Source organism: Colossoma macropomum, unplaced genomic scaffold, assembly GCF_904425465.1.
Source record: "Colossoma macropomum unplaced genomic scaffold, Colossoma_macropomum, whole genome shotgun sequence".
In the NCBI taxonomy this organism is placed as follows: Eukaryota; Metazoa; Chordata; class Actinopteri; order Characiformes; family Serrasalmidae; genus Colossoma; species Colossoma macropomum.
This window is the reverse complement of record NW_023495014.1, coordinates 1,658,101-1,675,948: the sequence shown is the minus strand read 5'-3', so window position 1 is coordinate 1,675,948 and position 17,848 is coordinate 1,658,101. Positions and strand designations below refer to the sequence as shown.

Sequence of the window (17,848 nt, the reverse complement as noted above, 5' to 3'; positions counted from 1 at the left end):
TCAATGATTGAATTTAGCAGAAATTTCAGTCAAATTCTCCTTTAAAAGAACTGAAATTAATATCAGATATGCTTTTTGTTTTTAAGATAATACATGTGGATGTTCCTTTATGAAAAAATACCTAACAGAGTCACCCATACTTGAATAAGTGCAACAACAGACAGACAGATTCTTTTTAAAGTTTTAATAAAAATAACTGTACTGGCAATGGCAACAATTTCAGATGTGGTCAACTGTAACGATGTTTTCAAGTACTTAGAGCATTTGAAGAGGCAATTTTGTTCCATGAAATGTATGAAAAATAATGCAAAATGGCCATTTAAATGCAAATATTTATGCTACTGTAGAAAAGTATTCCAATAAATGAAAACTACTTCAACCTGAGTCACAGTAATGTATGGATGTCTTAAGAACTAAGCGGAAATAACTAACGACATATGAATACAAAGATTTAAATAGCTTTTCTCCAACAATTCTTGAAATCTTGTAGTAACAAGAAAACCATGTTCTTTAAAATGAATGGTTTCTACACATTAAATAAATGATTAAATGTTCCAAACATCAAAACACAAACATGAAATGATATTAACATGGCACATGTGGAACATATAAACGATCAGATAGCAAAAATGTCAGAACAGGAACAACTTTTATCTGAGATATAACCAGTGTGATGTTTTTTAAACATGACAGACTGTTCACAGATATAACTGCATGTGGAAATGTTGGGCTACAAGGCCCCATCAAGAATTTCCAGGCAGTTTTTATGGCAACTGAAGAAGTTTTCAAATCAAACCACCACCATCCAAAATGCACAATGTGTGTATTTTCCATTCAGAGAGCTAGCCAACTAACCAGACCATTCTGGCAATTCCAAATGACAGTTTTAATAGAAAGAATCCTTAATACAGCTAGTCCAGTGGATCAACAGAGGAGTGTTCAGTGCCGGTAATCTAAAGGGTCTAAATCTAAATCACATAATTCCTTTACTTTGGCCTATATGGCATGATGTAATATGTATTGAAACATATGAATTGTAACAGAATTGTATAGGCAGGTCATTCCTTTCATGATGTGTAGATGACGATGGCATGATTTAAGTGGCTTATAAATGAAAAGCAAAAAATACCAATCCTCATCCTGAGTGAATTACAGTCTTTAGCAATAAATAATAGCAAGTGTTTCAGTTTGCTGTAGGCAACACTGACTATATGTGCTGTGTATAGGTAGTCATACTGTGTTTTATAAAATCTACAGTACTGTGCAAAAGTTTTGGGCAACTAAGCAAATGATTTTAAACCATTTATCTGCACAATAACTGTTCTTGTTTGTATAACACTATATTACAATAGAATAAATGCAAACAAACATATATGCAGTAACAAGAATTTCTTGCTTTAAAAAAAACCTGTAATAAACTGAAGAACAGCCATTGCGTAGGTTTGTTGAATTCAACACCTGATCTAATTTAATGAATCAGGTACTGGAGGATGACAACCTCAAATAATACTGGGCTCCATCAAGGAGAGGTTTGAAATGGTACAAACATATTCATATTTTGTATTAATATTCTTTGTAATTATTCTAATACTGTTATTCTGAGCAAATAAACACAAACTTCCCAAATAAATAGCTTATTAAATCTAATTTTCTCAGGTGTCTTAGACTTCTGCGCAGTACTGTATGAGTGATCTGAAAGAAGCTCCAAGTGGAGAGCTGCCTTTTATAAGTTTTTTGGTTTATGGTGTGTACAAAGATTTTGTCAAGTTTGTCTGGTTGTACTAAAGCTACACAAAATTTTACAATTGTAAAGTTATAAAGTGGACCCTACTGAACAGCATATAATGGGTTATTACCAATAGCTGCAACAGGCTTTCCCAGTAGGAGGGGGAAAACAAAAAGGACAGTGTAAGTCATCATTAACAGTCAGCAAGGTTCTGTCTGTGCATACGGGCAGTATAAGAACACTATGCAAGGACACTAGACTAAGAAACCCTTTGGGATTCAGCTTGTCGTCTATGAATTGCTGCCTGTTTGTCCTTCTTACAAAAGGAGGTGCTGAGGTCATTAGTGGTGGTTTCTAATCTGCATCTGAGACAATCTCAGCGTACTGAGATCATTTTGCCACCCTCATCTCTGAGGAGCTCTGCACTCTGCTAGACCCAATTTGAAACAAGCACAAAAGTCTGGTCAATGTAAAAGATCGTGGCCTCTGATTGTTGGTGCTTGCTTTATATCATCCACACATCAATGAGCGACGTTTATGCGGCTTGTGGAACCTCTTAATTTTGGTGTTTACTTGGCCAGCATGTGCAAGTCTACGCCAACTCCATCCAAATCAATTCCGTGTGTCTTCTGTGTCCTTCTCCAACTCTGACTCCAAGAGGACTTGGTGCACTCTGTCGCCCCCTGCTGGAGTCTGTATGTATGTGCTGGGCTCAGGAGGAGCCAGCTACTGTTTTCCCTGTTTCAGCTTCTCGATGTGATGGCACAGTTTGAGGGCGGGGCCCAACTTCAGCCCCATGTACTTCATTATCATGTCACTCCGCAACAGCATCAAAGCTTTGCCATCGATCTCCTGCAACAATGAAACAGCATAAAAACGATTAAGAATCAGGAAATAAACACTCTACAATAAGAGATACTACCTACGTACCTACATTCATTGGTTACTTTATCATACAGATGCACTTTGTAGGTACACAGTTACTGACTGTAGCTCATTTGTTATTATGCACAATATCTTAGCCACCAGATGCCAGAATCCAGCACAGTTTGGTGATTTCTCTTTTCTAGCACACTAACTAAACTTGGTAATTAACTGAGGAGTTGAGTCAGGTGTTCTTGAGCAAGAAAATCACCAAACTCTGCAGGAATCCGGCCCTCCAGCAAATTAGTTTTAAAAGGTACATTACATTCACTTTCACAAAAGTTATGCCTTTTTCTAGCTTTACACGTTCAAGTAGAAACCAAAATAAAAAGCCAACAGCGGGTGAGTGGAGTCAATGCAACTTAAAAATATAACTGCCACAGAATATGGCACAACAATTAAAAGGTACTGGAGACACATCCTTAAGGGAGCCACGCGTACAGGTTTTTCTTTTGACTGTTTACACAAATATCATTTATTGTCAGTTTAGTGTGTTGTACTGGTATCAGTGTTTTAGGCACAGCGCTGCTGGGGTTTACTGCTAGGCAAAAACTAAAAATATAAAAATACAATATAAAAAGTAAAACCTAAAACTCAATGAAATCTTGAATTTTAAAAGACCTGTAGTATTGCACTGTAAAAGACAAGAACAACTGTAAAGACAGTATCCAGTATACAGTACAGTACATAAATTCAGAAATTCAGCAAAATTTAAAAAACTTAAGCAAAACCAACATGCCACATGTGGACTTTAGGACAGCCCGTTTTGTGGGTTTTAGTCAGTAATTTAAACGTTCACTGCCCTGAAACAGGGATCTAGCTATAACTGTCAGGTGGCAGCTTGCTTCACAGATGGTGTGAATTCACACTTTGAGGTACTTGTTATGCAGTGTTTGACGGTTCTCTGAGGTGTACAGAACAGGTTTGTTGTTATGTTTCAGAAGTTTTGATAAAAACACAAAATGGTACATACGTGCTTCCTGAAGAGCTCTGCATGAGGAGCTAGTGCCTGAGGGTCAGCATCACGCACAAATTGCATCACTTCCTCTATGCTCCAGGAGGATGGGCTTCTATTGGACGCCTCTCGTTCTGTCATCTGGTGATCGGGACCTGTAGTAGAGCTGGCAGCTGAATACCAGACAAATACATATATGGACACACACACAAAGGAACACAAGGTGAGAGTCAGCGTTAACAGGCTAAGAAATTCAGTTACACATCCAAACAACTACCATGAGCCTTTGACCTAACAGCACACCAGTTTCTACTCTCCTACAACACCTTTCACACTGTCAAAGACTTGGCGTACTTTCTTACAATGACATCTGCAGAGCTTATAAATTAACCAAACACCCCTCCTGATCTTCTGCCAGTATCTTTAACTAGCTTTATAAAATGTGTAGCTACGCTCTTAAAAATAAAGGTTCCTAAACAGCTCTTGACGTATGGTTCTGAGAAAAACCTTTGATTGTTTTAATACTTTTACATTATGTGGAGGTTCTTTAAACTTTAGAAAGTTCTTCACACTCACACATCATTTACCAAAATGGTTATTTAAAGGTTCTTTAGAGAAACAAAACAGGTTCTGCTACTTCATCTTCTCAACAGAAGTCAGAGGCCATCCTTTATTTTCCATTCACAATGGCCTTAAAGTACAAGTTTTTTCAGGAGACATTTTTGAGGAGATAAGATCCACTTGCATAAGGAAAAGTCAAAAGAAAACAAGTGAAAAAGCAGGAGTTTCCAAAATACAAATGTGACTTAATAATAACCGTGCAAGACTTGATAGACCATCATCAGAAAAACAGTATTTGAAGCTTTCATCTTTGAAAGACTGGAGAAAAATCTGGCTTCACTCTTCAGATCTAAAAAAAGTTTGCAAATCAAACAAAGAAGCTGCTGGGGTTCTCAGAACAATGGACTGACCACTCCAGAGTCCATTGCTGAATGTGTTTGGGATTACTTGTGGGAAGCAGAAAGTGCAACGAACTTCTAAGACTGAAGTTTGGAGGTGTGGAAAAGCATCCCTGCAAATTTCTTTGAAAAACTGAAAGCAAGTCTCCTGAAAATAATAGAGCAAAGAGTGGGCACACCAAATACTAGGGGTGCTGGAAAAAATCGATTCTTAGATGCATCGCGATGCGGTCGTGAACGATTCTGAATCGATTCACAAATGTCAAAAATCGATTTTCTAAATATTTAATTTATACCGTAATGTTGACGGAACGCAAAAGGCGGAACTTGGAAGTGCGGAAGTGCAGCGCCCGGACAGTCTGTAGTGGCACATAACAAAAACACAACTGGGTGAGCGAGAAATCCGACCGGCTCCCTCTGCATTAAAGCCAGGCTAGGTCAGGAGTCACAACACAAATGATAAGAAGAGCCATTTTGTCCTTTCAACAGATTCAAACCACTTTGGGAGCCACAAAATGTAATGTCCAGTATGTCTCAGTATGTGATGATGTCCTAGTATAGGCTAAACAATATAAACGAAAACGCAGATTTACTTCGCTCTGCTTTAAGCTTCGCCTATAGCCGCTTTCCTCCCATCTCCGCCAGAAAACCTTTCCTCAGAAGTTGATCAGTTAAATGTCTCTGAACGTTCGACTGTTTTCCGAGGCTGAAGTCGCTTCTTATTCTCCAGCTTCTTGTTCGAATTTACCCGTTCCACCTTAAATTCTGATGTGGCACCATTTAAGGTGGAACGGGAGAATTCGAAAAAGAAGCGACTTCAGCTTCGCCACTTTTTAGTGTTTCACAGTCTCTCGTTGCAGATTTAACGTACCAGGAAACCAACAGCAGCGCTTATAAATGCGAATAACGCATCGCTGCTATGTGACCTGCAGTTCTGCACACGACCCGTCTCAAAGACATTTTACTGACACAGCGACCCCCCCCCCCGTCTCTATAACGAGACCAAAACCGAAGTTATAAAATCACTAAAGAAAACGGTTAGAATAGCTGTAACATGTGCTGCGTGGACATCCATCACCACTGGATCTTATTTCACCGTAACTGCGCATTTTATCGCATTTTAAGCAGCTTCTCGTGCTCCAAACAAGAGCACTGAATGAGAGCCTTCTAGTTCACTTGCCACATCACTTCCATTTGATTTATTAATAATAGATATTGGAAGTAAATTCATTATGGATCATTATAAATACTTTGCTTTAAAAGTACTGAGTCACTTAGTCACTTTAAAATGTATATTGTCTCTATATTCTGTATATATTTTGTGTATATTTAATATATTTCAGTTGGTTTTTCTTGTATTTTTATTTTTACTTATTTACTTTCTGTAGAGTGATTAGCTGAGCCTCACCACAAGCATTTCAATGCATAAATGTCCTGACATGTTATGCAAGTGACAAATAAACTTGAAACTTGAACTCGAAACTTGAGCTCACAGTGAGAAAATATAAATGCTACATAGAGAAGAAAGATGCATCGAGATGCATCGATAATCGTTTTATAATCGCATCGCAGCCCTCTGAATCGTAATCGAATCGTGAGGTGCCTAGAGATTCCCACCCCTACCAAATACGGATGATGTTAATTAGAAAATAAATCAATGAAAGGGTGGTCTATGACTCGCACAGTACTGTACGTTTGCTAATCATGGAACAAAGGCCACATTTTAAATCTGGCTGAACTACTACACCTGACTGCACAAGCATCTTTAAGCCATTGTGAATCTCTCACTAACCAGTAATGGAACCTTGGAAGCTGAAGCACATCTAAATTATTTGTGAAGTGTGGGTCACACAAGCAGATGGTACTGCAGTGTGTATTCTGACACTGAAAGGCATAAACCAAAACATGCAAAAGTAGGACGTTATAAAAACGGCAGAAAAAGGCACCATTCTTTTAGAATCATGTCATTTGTAACCAAAACTATGTGACGTACTAAAACACAAAGAACCACTGCATCGCTCATCGGTAAGCGAGCAATCAAGTCTCTGTAAAGCCTATTCAAGCTTACCGGGATGTTTATTTTGGGGGGGTTAAAGTGTCACCGCGATTTAGTCCATATTTAATCTTGGTGCATGCTGAAAGCTGTCTAGTGCTGTGGCGGAATGATAAAGGTGTTTATACAGTTATTCACACTAAGCAATGACATTCATTCACCACACCGCTGAGAAATGAACTTCAAAAGAAGGCCCTTGGTCCTAGAAGGCCTCTGTGCCAGTGTACTAGATTAAAAACTGTTCAAGGTAATAAAAGTAGGGTGGAAGAATAAAGTTAAAAAAAAAAAAATCTGTTTAGAAGACGGATGATGAGAGTGGGAAACATGAACCTGAACAGATGTTTGAAGCTGGTAAAACCACGACATGAATAATCGGTTCCTGTCAATTTCCGACAAATATTTTAAGCTCTATTACAGGCATTAAATTCCTTTCTGGATGGGATTAAATTTACGTGGGGTCCTCTTTTACAGGCGCTCCTCTGTGATTTTATCGGCAGCTAAATCAGCCACGTCTGTGTTTTTCTCCCTCCATGAGAAAATTACAGGCCGAATTAACTACTGTTTTTCACCAAACTGAGAGGTTGTCTGATAATTTTAGTCTCATTAGGATACAAATCTCTGTGATTTTTTTTTTTCAGGCAAATTGTGTATAGTGCTGGAAAAAATAGGTTTTTTGACCACTGTGACTCACTCTATTTAGTCTTCTAGCACGCATATCAATATTAAACATTTTCCAAATTTAGAAAGAGAGAAAGGAGAGCAATAGGAGGAGGAGGAGAAGCAAAAGTCTATTTCAGTGTTCAATTACATGCTGTAAACTTACAATTAACAGTGGAACTATACAGGTCTTACTGTGATTGTAGAGGTGTTTCTGCTGAATGTGAATTAAGTAAATGTGAGAGAAGCGTTTACAAGGTGGTTAAATCTGTTAGATTTCTTTTATAATTCCATTCATTCCTCAGTTCTGACATTCTGTATCCACTGCTACAATGAATGAATCGATAAAGGCAGATTTAACAATCAGCCTAAATTACAATAATATTTAAGGATGGTGTTTCAATGTTTCCTCTTGCATGCAAGTCAAGTCGGCGCTCTGTTTTTGCTTTTAACACGATAAGCATCAGCTTAAGCTGATTTTATATAGCATATACTGGGTAACCAGCCACCATGGTGGGTGAAACAAATTTACTCATCAGACATGAATATTTAGTCACAGTGAAACCAAAAAAAAAATCTGCAGGCCAGATTTAAGGATAAACTGAAAACATGTGACTGGCTATATGAAGCTGTCGCTGAGACCCCCAGTCTAAGTCATATCAGTCATATTTAACTAAAAGTATTGGAGTACACAATTAAAATATAAATACAAAATGATATTGTCTAATATGCACTAGAATCAAAAATAACATTATGATGTTGCTTAAAGGCTGCAAAAGTAAATGTTTATGAAGCAAAGCTCTCTTACATAGCGTACCTTCCACTCGTCTGTGTGTGCGTGTGGTGGCCAGCTCGGCCGGGTTGGAGGTGATGCGGCGGAGAGGGGGAGGCTGGGAGGTGTAGTGCGGGCTGCTGCTGGCCGTACCGCGGTACTCGGACGTGCTCCGCTGGGCAGGAGGCCGAGATGCTACAGAGCTGGTGTCCATGGGCTCCTCAGCGAAGTGCTGGTCTGTAGCAACACCATTTTCAGCGTGGGGGAGAGTTTCTGCTGAGAGGAAGCAGCAGTAAGACCGAGTAAAAAGTACAATCTGAAGGGCATACAATGAGGAGTATGTGCATGATGGAACAGTCAAGCAGAAAATCAAATTTCCACGTTTTGAACAGTCAAAACATGTTTGGTATCTGAAGCTTGCAGTGGACAAAAGAACACTGCATATCTACAAAGAGTAGCAGCAGGAAGTCTGCATTTTGTCTGTACTTTTATCCGTTTTTATAGATAACAGTAAGTCATACAGCATCAGAAACCACATTACAAAGTCTATATGAGATTACTTAACATCTTGACCGCACATGTGTGAGATTTTATCCATGCATTTTGTTCACAGTTGATTTATAAGCTTCCATTACTTGTTGAGCTACATTAGCCTTGCAGGTTCAGTGAAAAAACTAAAGAGGCAGTGCTGGACACCAGACATGTTTTGGATGACCACATTTGCAAAAAGTGAAAAATGTCGATTTTTGCCAAAATATTTAAAGCATAGTGAAATACACTTCAGCACTACAGGTACCAGACACTACTGCAGAATGCTTTCAGATATCAGCGCTAGTAAGGTTTCTCCTATCTCGGCTGCAGCCTTCACTTTAAAACTAATGTTAGACAGATTCTAAGGGGCTGAAAATTTAGATTACCAATAATATTGTCTGATGATTTTATATTAATATATGTCAAATTTCTTCAACTCCAGCAAAAAGCTGAAACTCATGTTGGCCTTTATTCATAAAGTTGCATTCGGTCAAATCTGATTGGAAAATGAGCGCATGAGAATTTCACTGACAGTTGTAGTCATTCATTGATTTCATCTTTAGGGTATCTATATGATTAAACTCATGTCTGGTAGGAATGTGTGTGAATCTGAGCATATTAGTTTAACAAGCTGAACAACATAAATGCCTGATTTGTGGTTAAGTAACCAAACTATTCTGTATCATCCAAACACCAAATACCAATAAGAGTAAAAATTAAAAATAACAACAATACTAATAATTTCTGCACATGGCAATCCAGTACAAAAGTGTACTTATTTTACATGCACATTGGTATAAACAAATACTGCAACTATTCCCTGTTCCATTTAATGACTTGTTTACAATGTGCTTTTGTTTTATACTACTGACACCAGCTAAAAAAATACAAAATACAAAACATCTCACACACTGAAATAATACAGCATTTACATGTGTTATTATAGGGAAATAATCACACTACACAATTATATCATTCAAAGATGTTCTGTTAATTTCACATTTTATTCTTTCAAGTTGTGTAATTTTAACACAAACGTTGGTCAGTAGGGGGAGCAGTGCACTCACCACTTGACTTCAAACTCCACCTACGAACACAGCCATTGGCTCAAGAGCTACTGAATGCTGTTTTATTGGCTCTCTACTGAAACAGCTGCATAAATTAGGGTGTGTGTCATGTAAATAATATGCTAATGAGGTGGTAGTAGGCAGGCGCTTGATTTCACACACTGAAGTTGATTCATCATTTGTGCTCAAATCTCTGCTCATTTCCGCTTTCGTTACATGACTCAGGCGGGGAGTAGCTTTTTCATCATTAAAAGTGGTCAAGGTATATGAAAGAAAAATACATAAATTAATAAAAAAAAATAGGTCTAAAGTAACACAAAGGTCTGTATTTTTTAGTATTTTCAACAATACAATAAAACCGCACGTCAACAATATCAACTGAAATTATCAGTCAACCAATATATTCGTCAGCTTCGAGTTAGAAAGACGTCTAAACCGAGAGGTTAAAAGTAATGCACACACAAAAGAAATGTTCTATTCAGCAAGATTCGCACATGCACAAATCTGACTCAACACACAGCAATCCCCTCACAGCTGCAAATACACACAGACCACACCCACATCCCCATGTGGCTAAATTACCTTCGAGCCACTGCACTCACTTCAGCACCGAAAGGAAAAAAAAAAATCATAAAACCACAGGTTGCCAATAGCCTTACAATGTCTGGGGCACTTAATTAGTTAACAATGTGGGCACATTAATTAGGCATGGGTGCTAGACGAAGGAGAGTTTTAATCATTGGGAATGGATGAGTGGTTAATGAGGGAGTGAATGGAAGCAGTGAACTCCTGCCATGGGGCTTTCAGCTGCAGCAGCAGGAAGCACTCCATTCAGCCAATTAATTCAAGCGCCTCTGCTCACAAGAACACTGCAAGATCTCTCTGAAAAGGGCACTGGGAGGTTTATGCCAAATTTCTGACCAATCAGTGAACACCTATGTGTATAATTTGGTGCACTTTAGCAGCTGAAATGTGTAACCAACTGAACCCAGTGGAGAAACTAGGCGTATAAACAGCCTTAAAGTACCCAAATCTTGGAAAATTAAATCGAAGATTGGCGCTTAAGTTATGTGTTGCAGCCGAAACTGCTTATTGAATTAAATACAATAAAGGGCAACCAATCAGAACAGATGTCATTTACGTATGCCAGGCTTAAAGGCACAGTAACAAAAACAACTGTTTTCCTTTTAAGACATAATGAGAGGCTGAAAAATGAGCATGTGAAATGACCCTTTAACTGTGGTGTGTCATGCAGTTGAGTGGATGTATTTGTGTTTGCACATACTAGAACACACCAGACAAATATACAGAAACAGACAGACAAAAGACAAAGCTCTGATGAATATACCTTCTGAAGAGTGTGTGTCCGCTCTCTGTGGGTTGGGGGACATCGGGGTACTGTAAGTGGAGGAGTCTCTGTTGAAACGCCTGCTGCTCCGTGCTATAGATAAGGCCTCTGATGTCTCTTCCTTTACTGAAGGCCAAAGCAGCAAATAAACTGTGTGAGTCATTAGGCCCCTGATATTCAGTGCTGGCGCACGCAGGTATTTGTTTTAACCATATGACTTCAATTATGAGAAAAAAGGGAACCTAATTAGCAAAATCAGCCATGCAACAGTTTTTAACATTAAGGGTTTACTAATGTTTTTTTCAATAAACTGAAATATATTTCGGTATTCAATACTGTGATGACAGTTTGAGAAAATTTCAGTGTTTCTCTGACTGGATGTGTAAGCCTTGATTTTTTTAGACAATAGTCCAGTGATTTTTATAAATTTCCTTATAATTCCATCATTGAGATGTAAAGAAAGTCATTCAGAGTGGTCAAATGTGAAATGGTTCATTGTAGAGAAACTTACAAACTAGATTTCTCTACAGTGGTGGTGATAGGAACCAGGTGTCGCAATGCCTACAGCCATTTTATTTACTATCCAAGATGAGCAGTGTCCTAAAGATACATTCCCTCCAATATAACTATGCAACTTTGGTGCATCGTAGCCCATTGCAATGTGTTTATTACGAACACTCATACTGATGATGATGCCAGGAGGTAGCGGGTTCAAATCCCAAGACTGACTGGGTATACACAGATGTGCCCTTGGGCAACTTGACCCCCCCCCACTGGCCCAGGCAGCACTGCTTTGCTGGCAACGCTATACTGCTCCCAGACTGAGTATAGGACCAATAAAGTCTGTAACTTAAAATTATGATAAAAATCTGATTAATCATGCAGCCCTCTTGCAGCACCAGCACATGTACCTGACTTGCCCCTGTCGTAGGCGTTGTGTTTGTTAGCAGTGAGTGGACTGAAAGGCTGGCTGCTGAACATGTTTTCACACTGCAGGTGATGGCACAAAGTCTCCAGGAATCTCAGCACAAATGAAGCACTGGAGGCACGAGGCAACTTAACATAGTGAATCCCTCCATCTGAGCGAACTGAGAGAGAGAGAGAGAGAGAGAGAGAGAGAGAGAGAGAGAGCATGGAGATCAGCCAGAGAAAGTAAGAGAGAGAAAGACAGAGAAAGCATATTATTACAGTCACAATAAAACGTCCATCAACCACTCCAGTTTGAATACATCAGCTGTCTTTTACACTGTGCAGATACTTTATGATGAAAGGCCCAATGGAAATGACTTGGAAAATAATCTCTTTACATTACTGCATGTTAAGTTACAATGATATAATTATCAATTTTACTACAACATAAGTATTATAATCACTAGTAAGGCTGGGTTCAACACACATACCAATACCGTTCAGGATCATCATAAACATTAGCAAAAACTATTTCTAAAATGGAAACTAGTGTTTAAAAAAAACACAAAACTCTAAACCACAATGTCCACTGCAAAACAAAACAGTATTCCAAAGGTGGTGGGGGGTATAATGTTTTCTGTGTCGCAATGTCTTTGAGCATCTGAGCATAGCCAACTGTAGAGCTAATTTAGCACTGTAAAACTCATCTAAAGACATTTATATGGTCCAATTTGGCCTGCTTTTTAGGCCTGGTTTGTGACAAAACATTTACAGACACACACACACACACACACACACACACACACACACACACATTATCTAAGCCGCTTTATCCAAATGGGTCACGGGGGGGTGCTGGAGCCTATCCCAGTGGTCATTGGGCGAAAGGCAGAAAACACCCTGGATAGGTTGCCAGTTCATCACAGGGCAGACACAAAGATATGCATTCATACACACATTCACACCTAGGGGCAATTTACCATATCCAACTGGCCTGCCTGCATGACTTTGGACTGTAGGAGGAAACCGGAGCACCCGGAGGAAAACCCACGCAAACAAGGGGAGAACATGCAAACTCCACACAGAAAGGACCCTGATCGCCCGGGCTGGGGAATCGAACTAGGCCCTTCTTTACCGCCCAAAAACATGTACCACAATACTAAATCAAACTAAACTAAAACTATTATTTTCCAAAAATAAAAACTAAACTAAAAGTAACTAACTAAAGTGAAACTGAAATTGAAAAGACTGTAGTAGATGTAACTTGAAACACTGCTATTTGCACTTCTAAATGTTAAATAGACCAAATAAATTTTTTATATTGATCAAATGAAAGTGGCTGTGGCTTAAAGCAGAAATGAGTGTGATGTGTTTCAAGTGTGTATTTACAGACCACATATGTACCATGAACTCCAGAGTAATCAAAGGAGCAGCGTACAAGTTTTAACAAGAACTGACAATAACTTGCTTACAGAATTTAGTGTGGACAGCCAATCAGCAGTCTGGATTTTGGAACCAGCGTGCTAACTGAACTTTTGGGTTTTTATATCAAAATCGCAATTTGAAAGAATGTTATTTTCAAATCGCAAGAGCTGCAATTACAGAAGGATGAGAGGTATAAAGTTACACTGTAAAAAAAGTGGAACAATGCAGAAGTAAATTTAAAGTTTTCTTAAGGATGGAATTTATGTTCAATATTGTTTTTTGTTCATGTTTCTATTTTGCTTGGCATTGTTTCATTCAAAGCATTTATTTCAGTTGAATAAATCCACTTAAATAGCTTGTTATATGAAGTATTTATTTTAGCTTGAACAGACAAACCATTTTTTACAATGTAGGAACCTCTACGTCGTAAGGGGAAAAGTGATATGTGCATCAAAAGTGTGCACTATATTAGAAGGTTAATAAGAGAAGCTGTTCTCATGTATTTCCAAGCATGAGGGGGATTCCTTTGTTGCTATTCCCTCTTCCATTGTGAGGGTCTGGCTAAATTAGGGAGTCAGACCAGCACAGCAGATGGCCAAACCAACATAGCCCCCCTCCACTCCCCACACACATCTATATTCTTCCCCTGGGGAGAGCCCCAATCAAACGCTCCAAACCAGGTTACACACAGATGTCATTCTTCATTACCTTCAGCCAGATTACATCAGCTGTGCTTTCACAAACACTCACACACACACACACACACACACACACACATACACAAGAGATTTCCACTTTTTATAAGCTCTGGTATAAAACACATGGACACACAGGCTTTTCATATTCTTTCATATCTATATATTCACACATGCAAGGGCTCGGTGGGTCACACTCTTTACTTCTAGTGTTAAAATCCTGGACCTCATAATAATAACAACACTTTCCACAATGTTCTGCATTTGACCCTTAGAATTAACCTACGCATTAGTGATAAAAAAGCATAATTATTTCTCTGTCTTCACCTACTGAAACAAGCAGAGAAAAACTACTGAAAGTGAGCATTCTAAACTTTCAAATAACATCACATTGTCATGTGAATCATAAGCAGAAGAGGACGACATGGTTTAGAATGCTTGTGCTATATGATTAAACAATTACAGTAATGTGGAAAGGCGGGGACCACCCTTGATTTATTTAATTTCCAGTGAGAACAGCCATTAAGTAGAATCCATCTTTTTAAAGAAAAAAGCAGCAAGTCGCAGAGAAGTCTCAATAACTAAATATAATTTCAAAATGTTTAGTATTTTGTTATAAAGTGTGTCCACACTTTGCCTTTATCACAGCTGCCATTGTTTTGAGAGTGCTGCTTTCAGTTTTTCAAAGAAACCTGCACGGATATTTTTCCACACCTCCAAAGTTCAGTCTTAGAACTTAGTTGCATTTTCTGCTTCTCACGATCCAAGAACAAATTTAGGCTCACCAGACCAAAAACATTACTCCATATCTCATATGTCCAGTTTTGATGTTCTAGTGCAAATGCTCTTTTTCTTGTTCATTTCTTTTTCTCAGTAACAGCTCCTTGACAGCTACACATCCTTTCAGACAGTGTTGAACTGTCATCTCACAGTGGAAGGATGGACAAAAACACTTGTGAATTTTTAGTTCTGAGGCAGGAGTGGAGCTTGATTTTCTCAGACATGAAAGCCGTAAGTGCTGTTTATCTGACCTTGACAGTTTTGATGATGTACCAGGTCATGCTAGTAGTCCTAATTTTTTCTATATTGTTCATTAATCTTTTGAACTGCAGTTTTGGAAATATCTCCTGATAATGAATAACTAGCTGTTCCGACTGGAAATTAAATACATGAAGGGTGGTCTCTGATTTTTTTACACAATATTGTAGGTAACTACATTTGTTTTATATCTTTCCTCAAATAAAGCAACAGCTTTTAGCACTGAATTGTGTGCTTCTACACAACTCCATTAGCAGTTTTAGTTGCACTATACACTCCTAATTAGTGAATTCAGATTATTTAAGGTGTACACATTGCTGACACAGGTGTTCAGTTGTACAGTTTGTACAATTTCTATAGAAAAGCATTGCCAATAGAATGGGACGCTCTGGAGCACCAATGTCCAATGCCAAGCGTCATCTAGAAAGATACAAAGCCCCACAGCACTGGGCTGTGTAGCAGTGTAACTGTGTTCTCTGGATGGAGATCCATCCAATACCTTTGGGATGAGTTGGAGTAAGGACCTGGCCTCACTAATGTTTTTGTGGCTGAATGCTCTAACATCTAGTTTAAAGCCTTTCTAGAAGACTAGAAGCTGTTACTGAAGTAAAGCAGGACAAAACTCCTATTAATACCTTTGATTTTAGAACAAACCCTGAATGAGTAGGTGTCTACAAACTTTTGGACACATAGAGCCATTGTGAGAAATTCAAGAACTGCCCCACACCTTACAGACACAGAAATCACACACAATGGGGTCCTACCTCGGATGATCTCTCCACCGTCAGACTGTGACTGGAGGAAGCTGAAGAGAGCTTTGGGCTGGTAGGCACAGTCCACACACGCCTGCACAGCGTGCTGCAGAACCGTGTTGACCGGGCCCGGCCCGAAATGATCAGGCAGCTGCAGCATCAGCTTACGGTCCAGATGTGGGCCGCAGTCACCATGTTTATTCACATAGACGCACACTAAAAAACAGGATAATCCGTGTGAGTAACGTTTGAAATAATGCATGTATTAATAGCTGACACTAAATTATACACCAACTGGCCACTTCATTAAGCCACCTACTTCATGAAGTATCTACATTCTTCGTCTAATTCATCAGCTCCACTTAGCATATAGCTGCACTTTGTAGTTCAACAATTACAGACTGTAGTCCATCTGTTTCTCTGTATACTTTATAACCCCCATTCACCCTGTTTTTCAATGGTCAGGATCCCACAGGACCCCAGAACAGTTATTATTTGGGTAGTGGATCATTCTCAGCACTTCAAAGACACTGTCATGGCCGCAGTGTTAGCGTGTGCTGTGCTGGTACGAGAAGATCAGTCACAACAGTGCTGCTGGAGTTTTTAAACAGTGTGTCCACATACACTGTCCACTCTGGTCCACCTTGTAGATGTAAAGTTAGAGACAGTGGCTCATCTGTTGCTGCACAGTTTGTATTGATCATCCTCTAGTCCTTCATTAGTGGTCACGAGACGCTGCCCACAAGACACTTTTGGCTGGATGTTTTTGGTTGATTCTTTTTTGAATGTTTTGACCAAACTTTATTCAAATACTCTTTCAACTTGCTCACAATTACCAGATTCATCCGCTCAGGGAAAGGGGTCCAACGCACAACCCATGTTATATATTGCATGTTACATGTTTAATATTGCAATGTAATTATTTGTATTTTTAAGTGAAATAACAACATTAATTAATATGAGAAATGATGAAAATGTAACACAGTAACATACACGGAGGTAGACACATACAGGAAGGAAATAAAAAAAATTAAGGAATTTATTTATTAGTGCCTCTGTGGCTTTATGAGTTTTTTTCTCAAGCAATATAAATTACTTTATATCTCTTTGACATATCTGCGTATCTTGTTGAACCTACAGGCAATTTTTCAGCAACTTGTCCAAACAAGTTTCTCAACTGTTCCATTCTGATGGGAAACAGTTGCAAAGGTCTTGTTTATGATAAGAGATCACAATCAAATCTTAAAGGAGCATTTTAAGCCAAATATTTTCCATTCTGATTAGTTCCACAGTGAAGATCAGTTCTGAATTAAGCTCCGTAGGAATGGAGATGAGGCAGCTGGGCTTTTTATGTGAAGAGGACAGATGAAAAATAAAAAAAATAATTCCCAAGAATTCTGAGAAGGAGGCTTTTGAGTTTCTACTGTTCGAGGTTTCTACACATAACTGACCATTCACCATTAACTGACAGCCAGACTAGACTGTAGAAGACTATATTTCACCTGTTGACAGAACTCCAGAGTCTTTGGTCATCTGTAGACTGGACAGCCTGCCATCAGAAACAGACAGGGAGGAAGACAGAGACGAGCTGGGGAGAGACTGAAGAATTTTGGGTTTCCTCTGGAGAAGGAAAGAGAGAAAGAAGACAGTGAGGTGGAGAGTGAAAACAATGTTAACAGACAACAAAGGCCTAGCCTTGACTGCCACTGACCCGCAACTGAAATTAGGGGTCTATCTGAAACATGATCGAGACTATTGTTAAGTCACCCACGACATGGTTAATGAAGCGTTCAGGAGGAAACGATTCTTCATGGTGAATAAACACTACATTTGGATAATTCCTTCTGACAAGTTAACCCCAATTCACATTCATTACCAAGCAAAGGCCAACTAAAACCAAATTAAACGAGATTCAGATAATAATCTTTTGTATTTTTATTTCTTCCTAATCCTTAAATCATTAGCACAATTTATTTGTCATACTATATCCAGAGATGATACAATACGCATATCAGCAGCTGTTAGAAGGAAGGGATG

At 38.8% G+C, this 17,848-nt stretch overlaps 1 protein-coding gene across 1 annotated transcript in view; it reads right to left on the bottom strand.

Moving 5' to 3' along the window:
- Positions 1-481: 481 nt before the first annotated feature.
- scml2 (Scm polycomb group protein like 2) overlaps positions 482-17,848 on the bottom strand; it is a 48,672-nt gene continuing 31,305 nt past the window's right edge. Inside the window, exons 9-15 of the mRNA XM_036561104.1 lie at positions 17,314-17,431; positions 15,824-16,027; positions 11,904-12,080; positions 10,993-11,118; positions 8,092-8,322; positions 3,624-3,778; positions 482-2,578 (exon numbers count right to left, since the gene is read on the bottom strand). Of these exons, the coding sequence (XP_036416997.1) occupies positions 2,453-2,578; positions 3,624-3,778; positions 8,092-8,322; positions 10,993-11,118; positions 11,904-12,080; positions 15,824-16,027; positions 17,314-17,431 (1,137 nt within the window). The 3' untranslated portion in view covers positions 482-2,452. The remainder of the gene's footprint in view (positions 2,579-3,623; positions 3,779-8,091; positions 8,323-10,992; positions 11,119-11,903; positions 12,081-15,823; positions 16,028-17,313; positions 17,432-17,848) is intronic.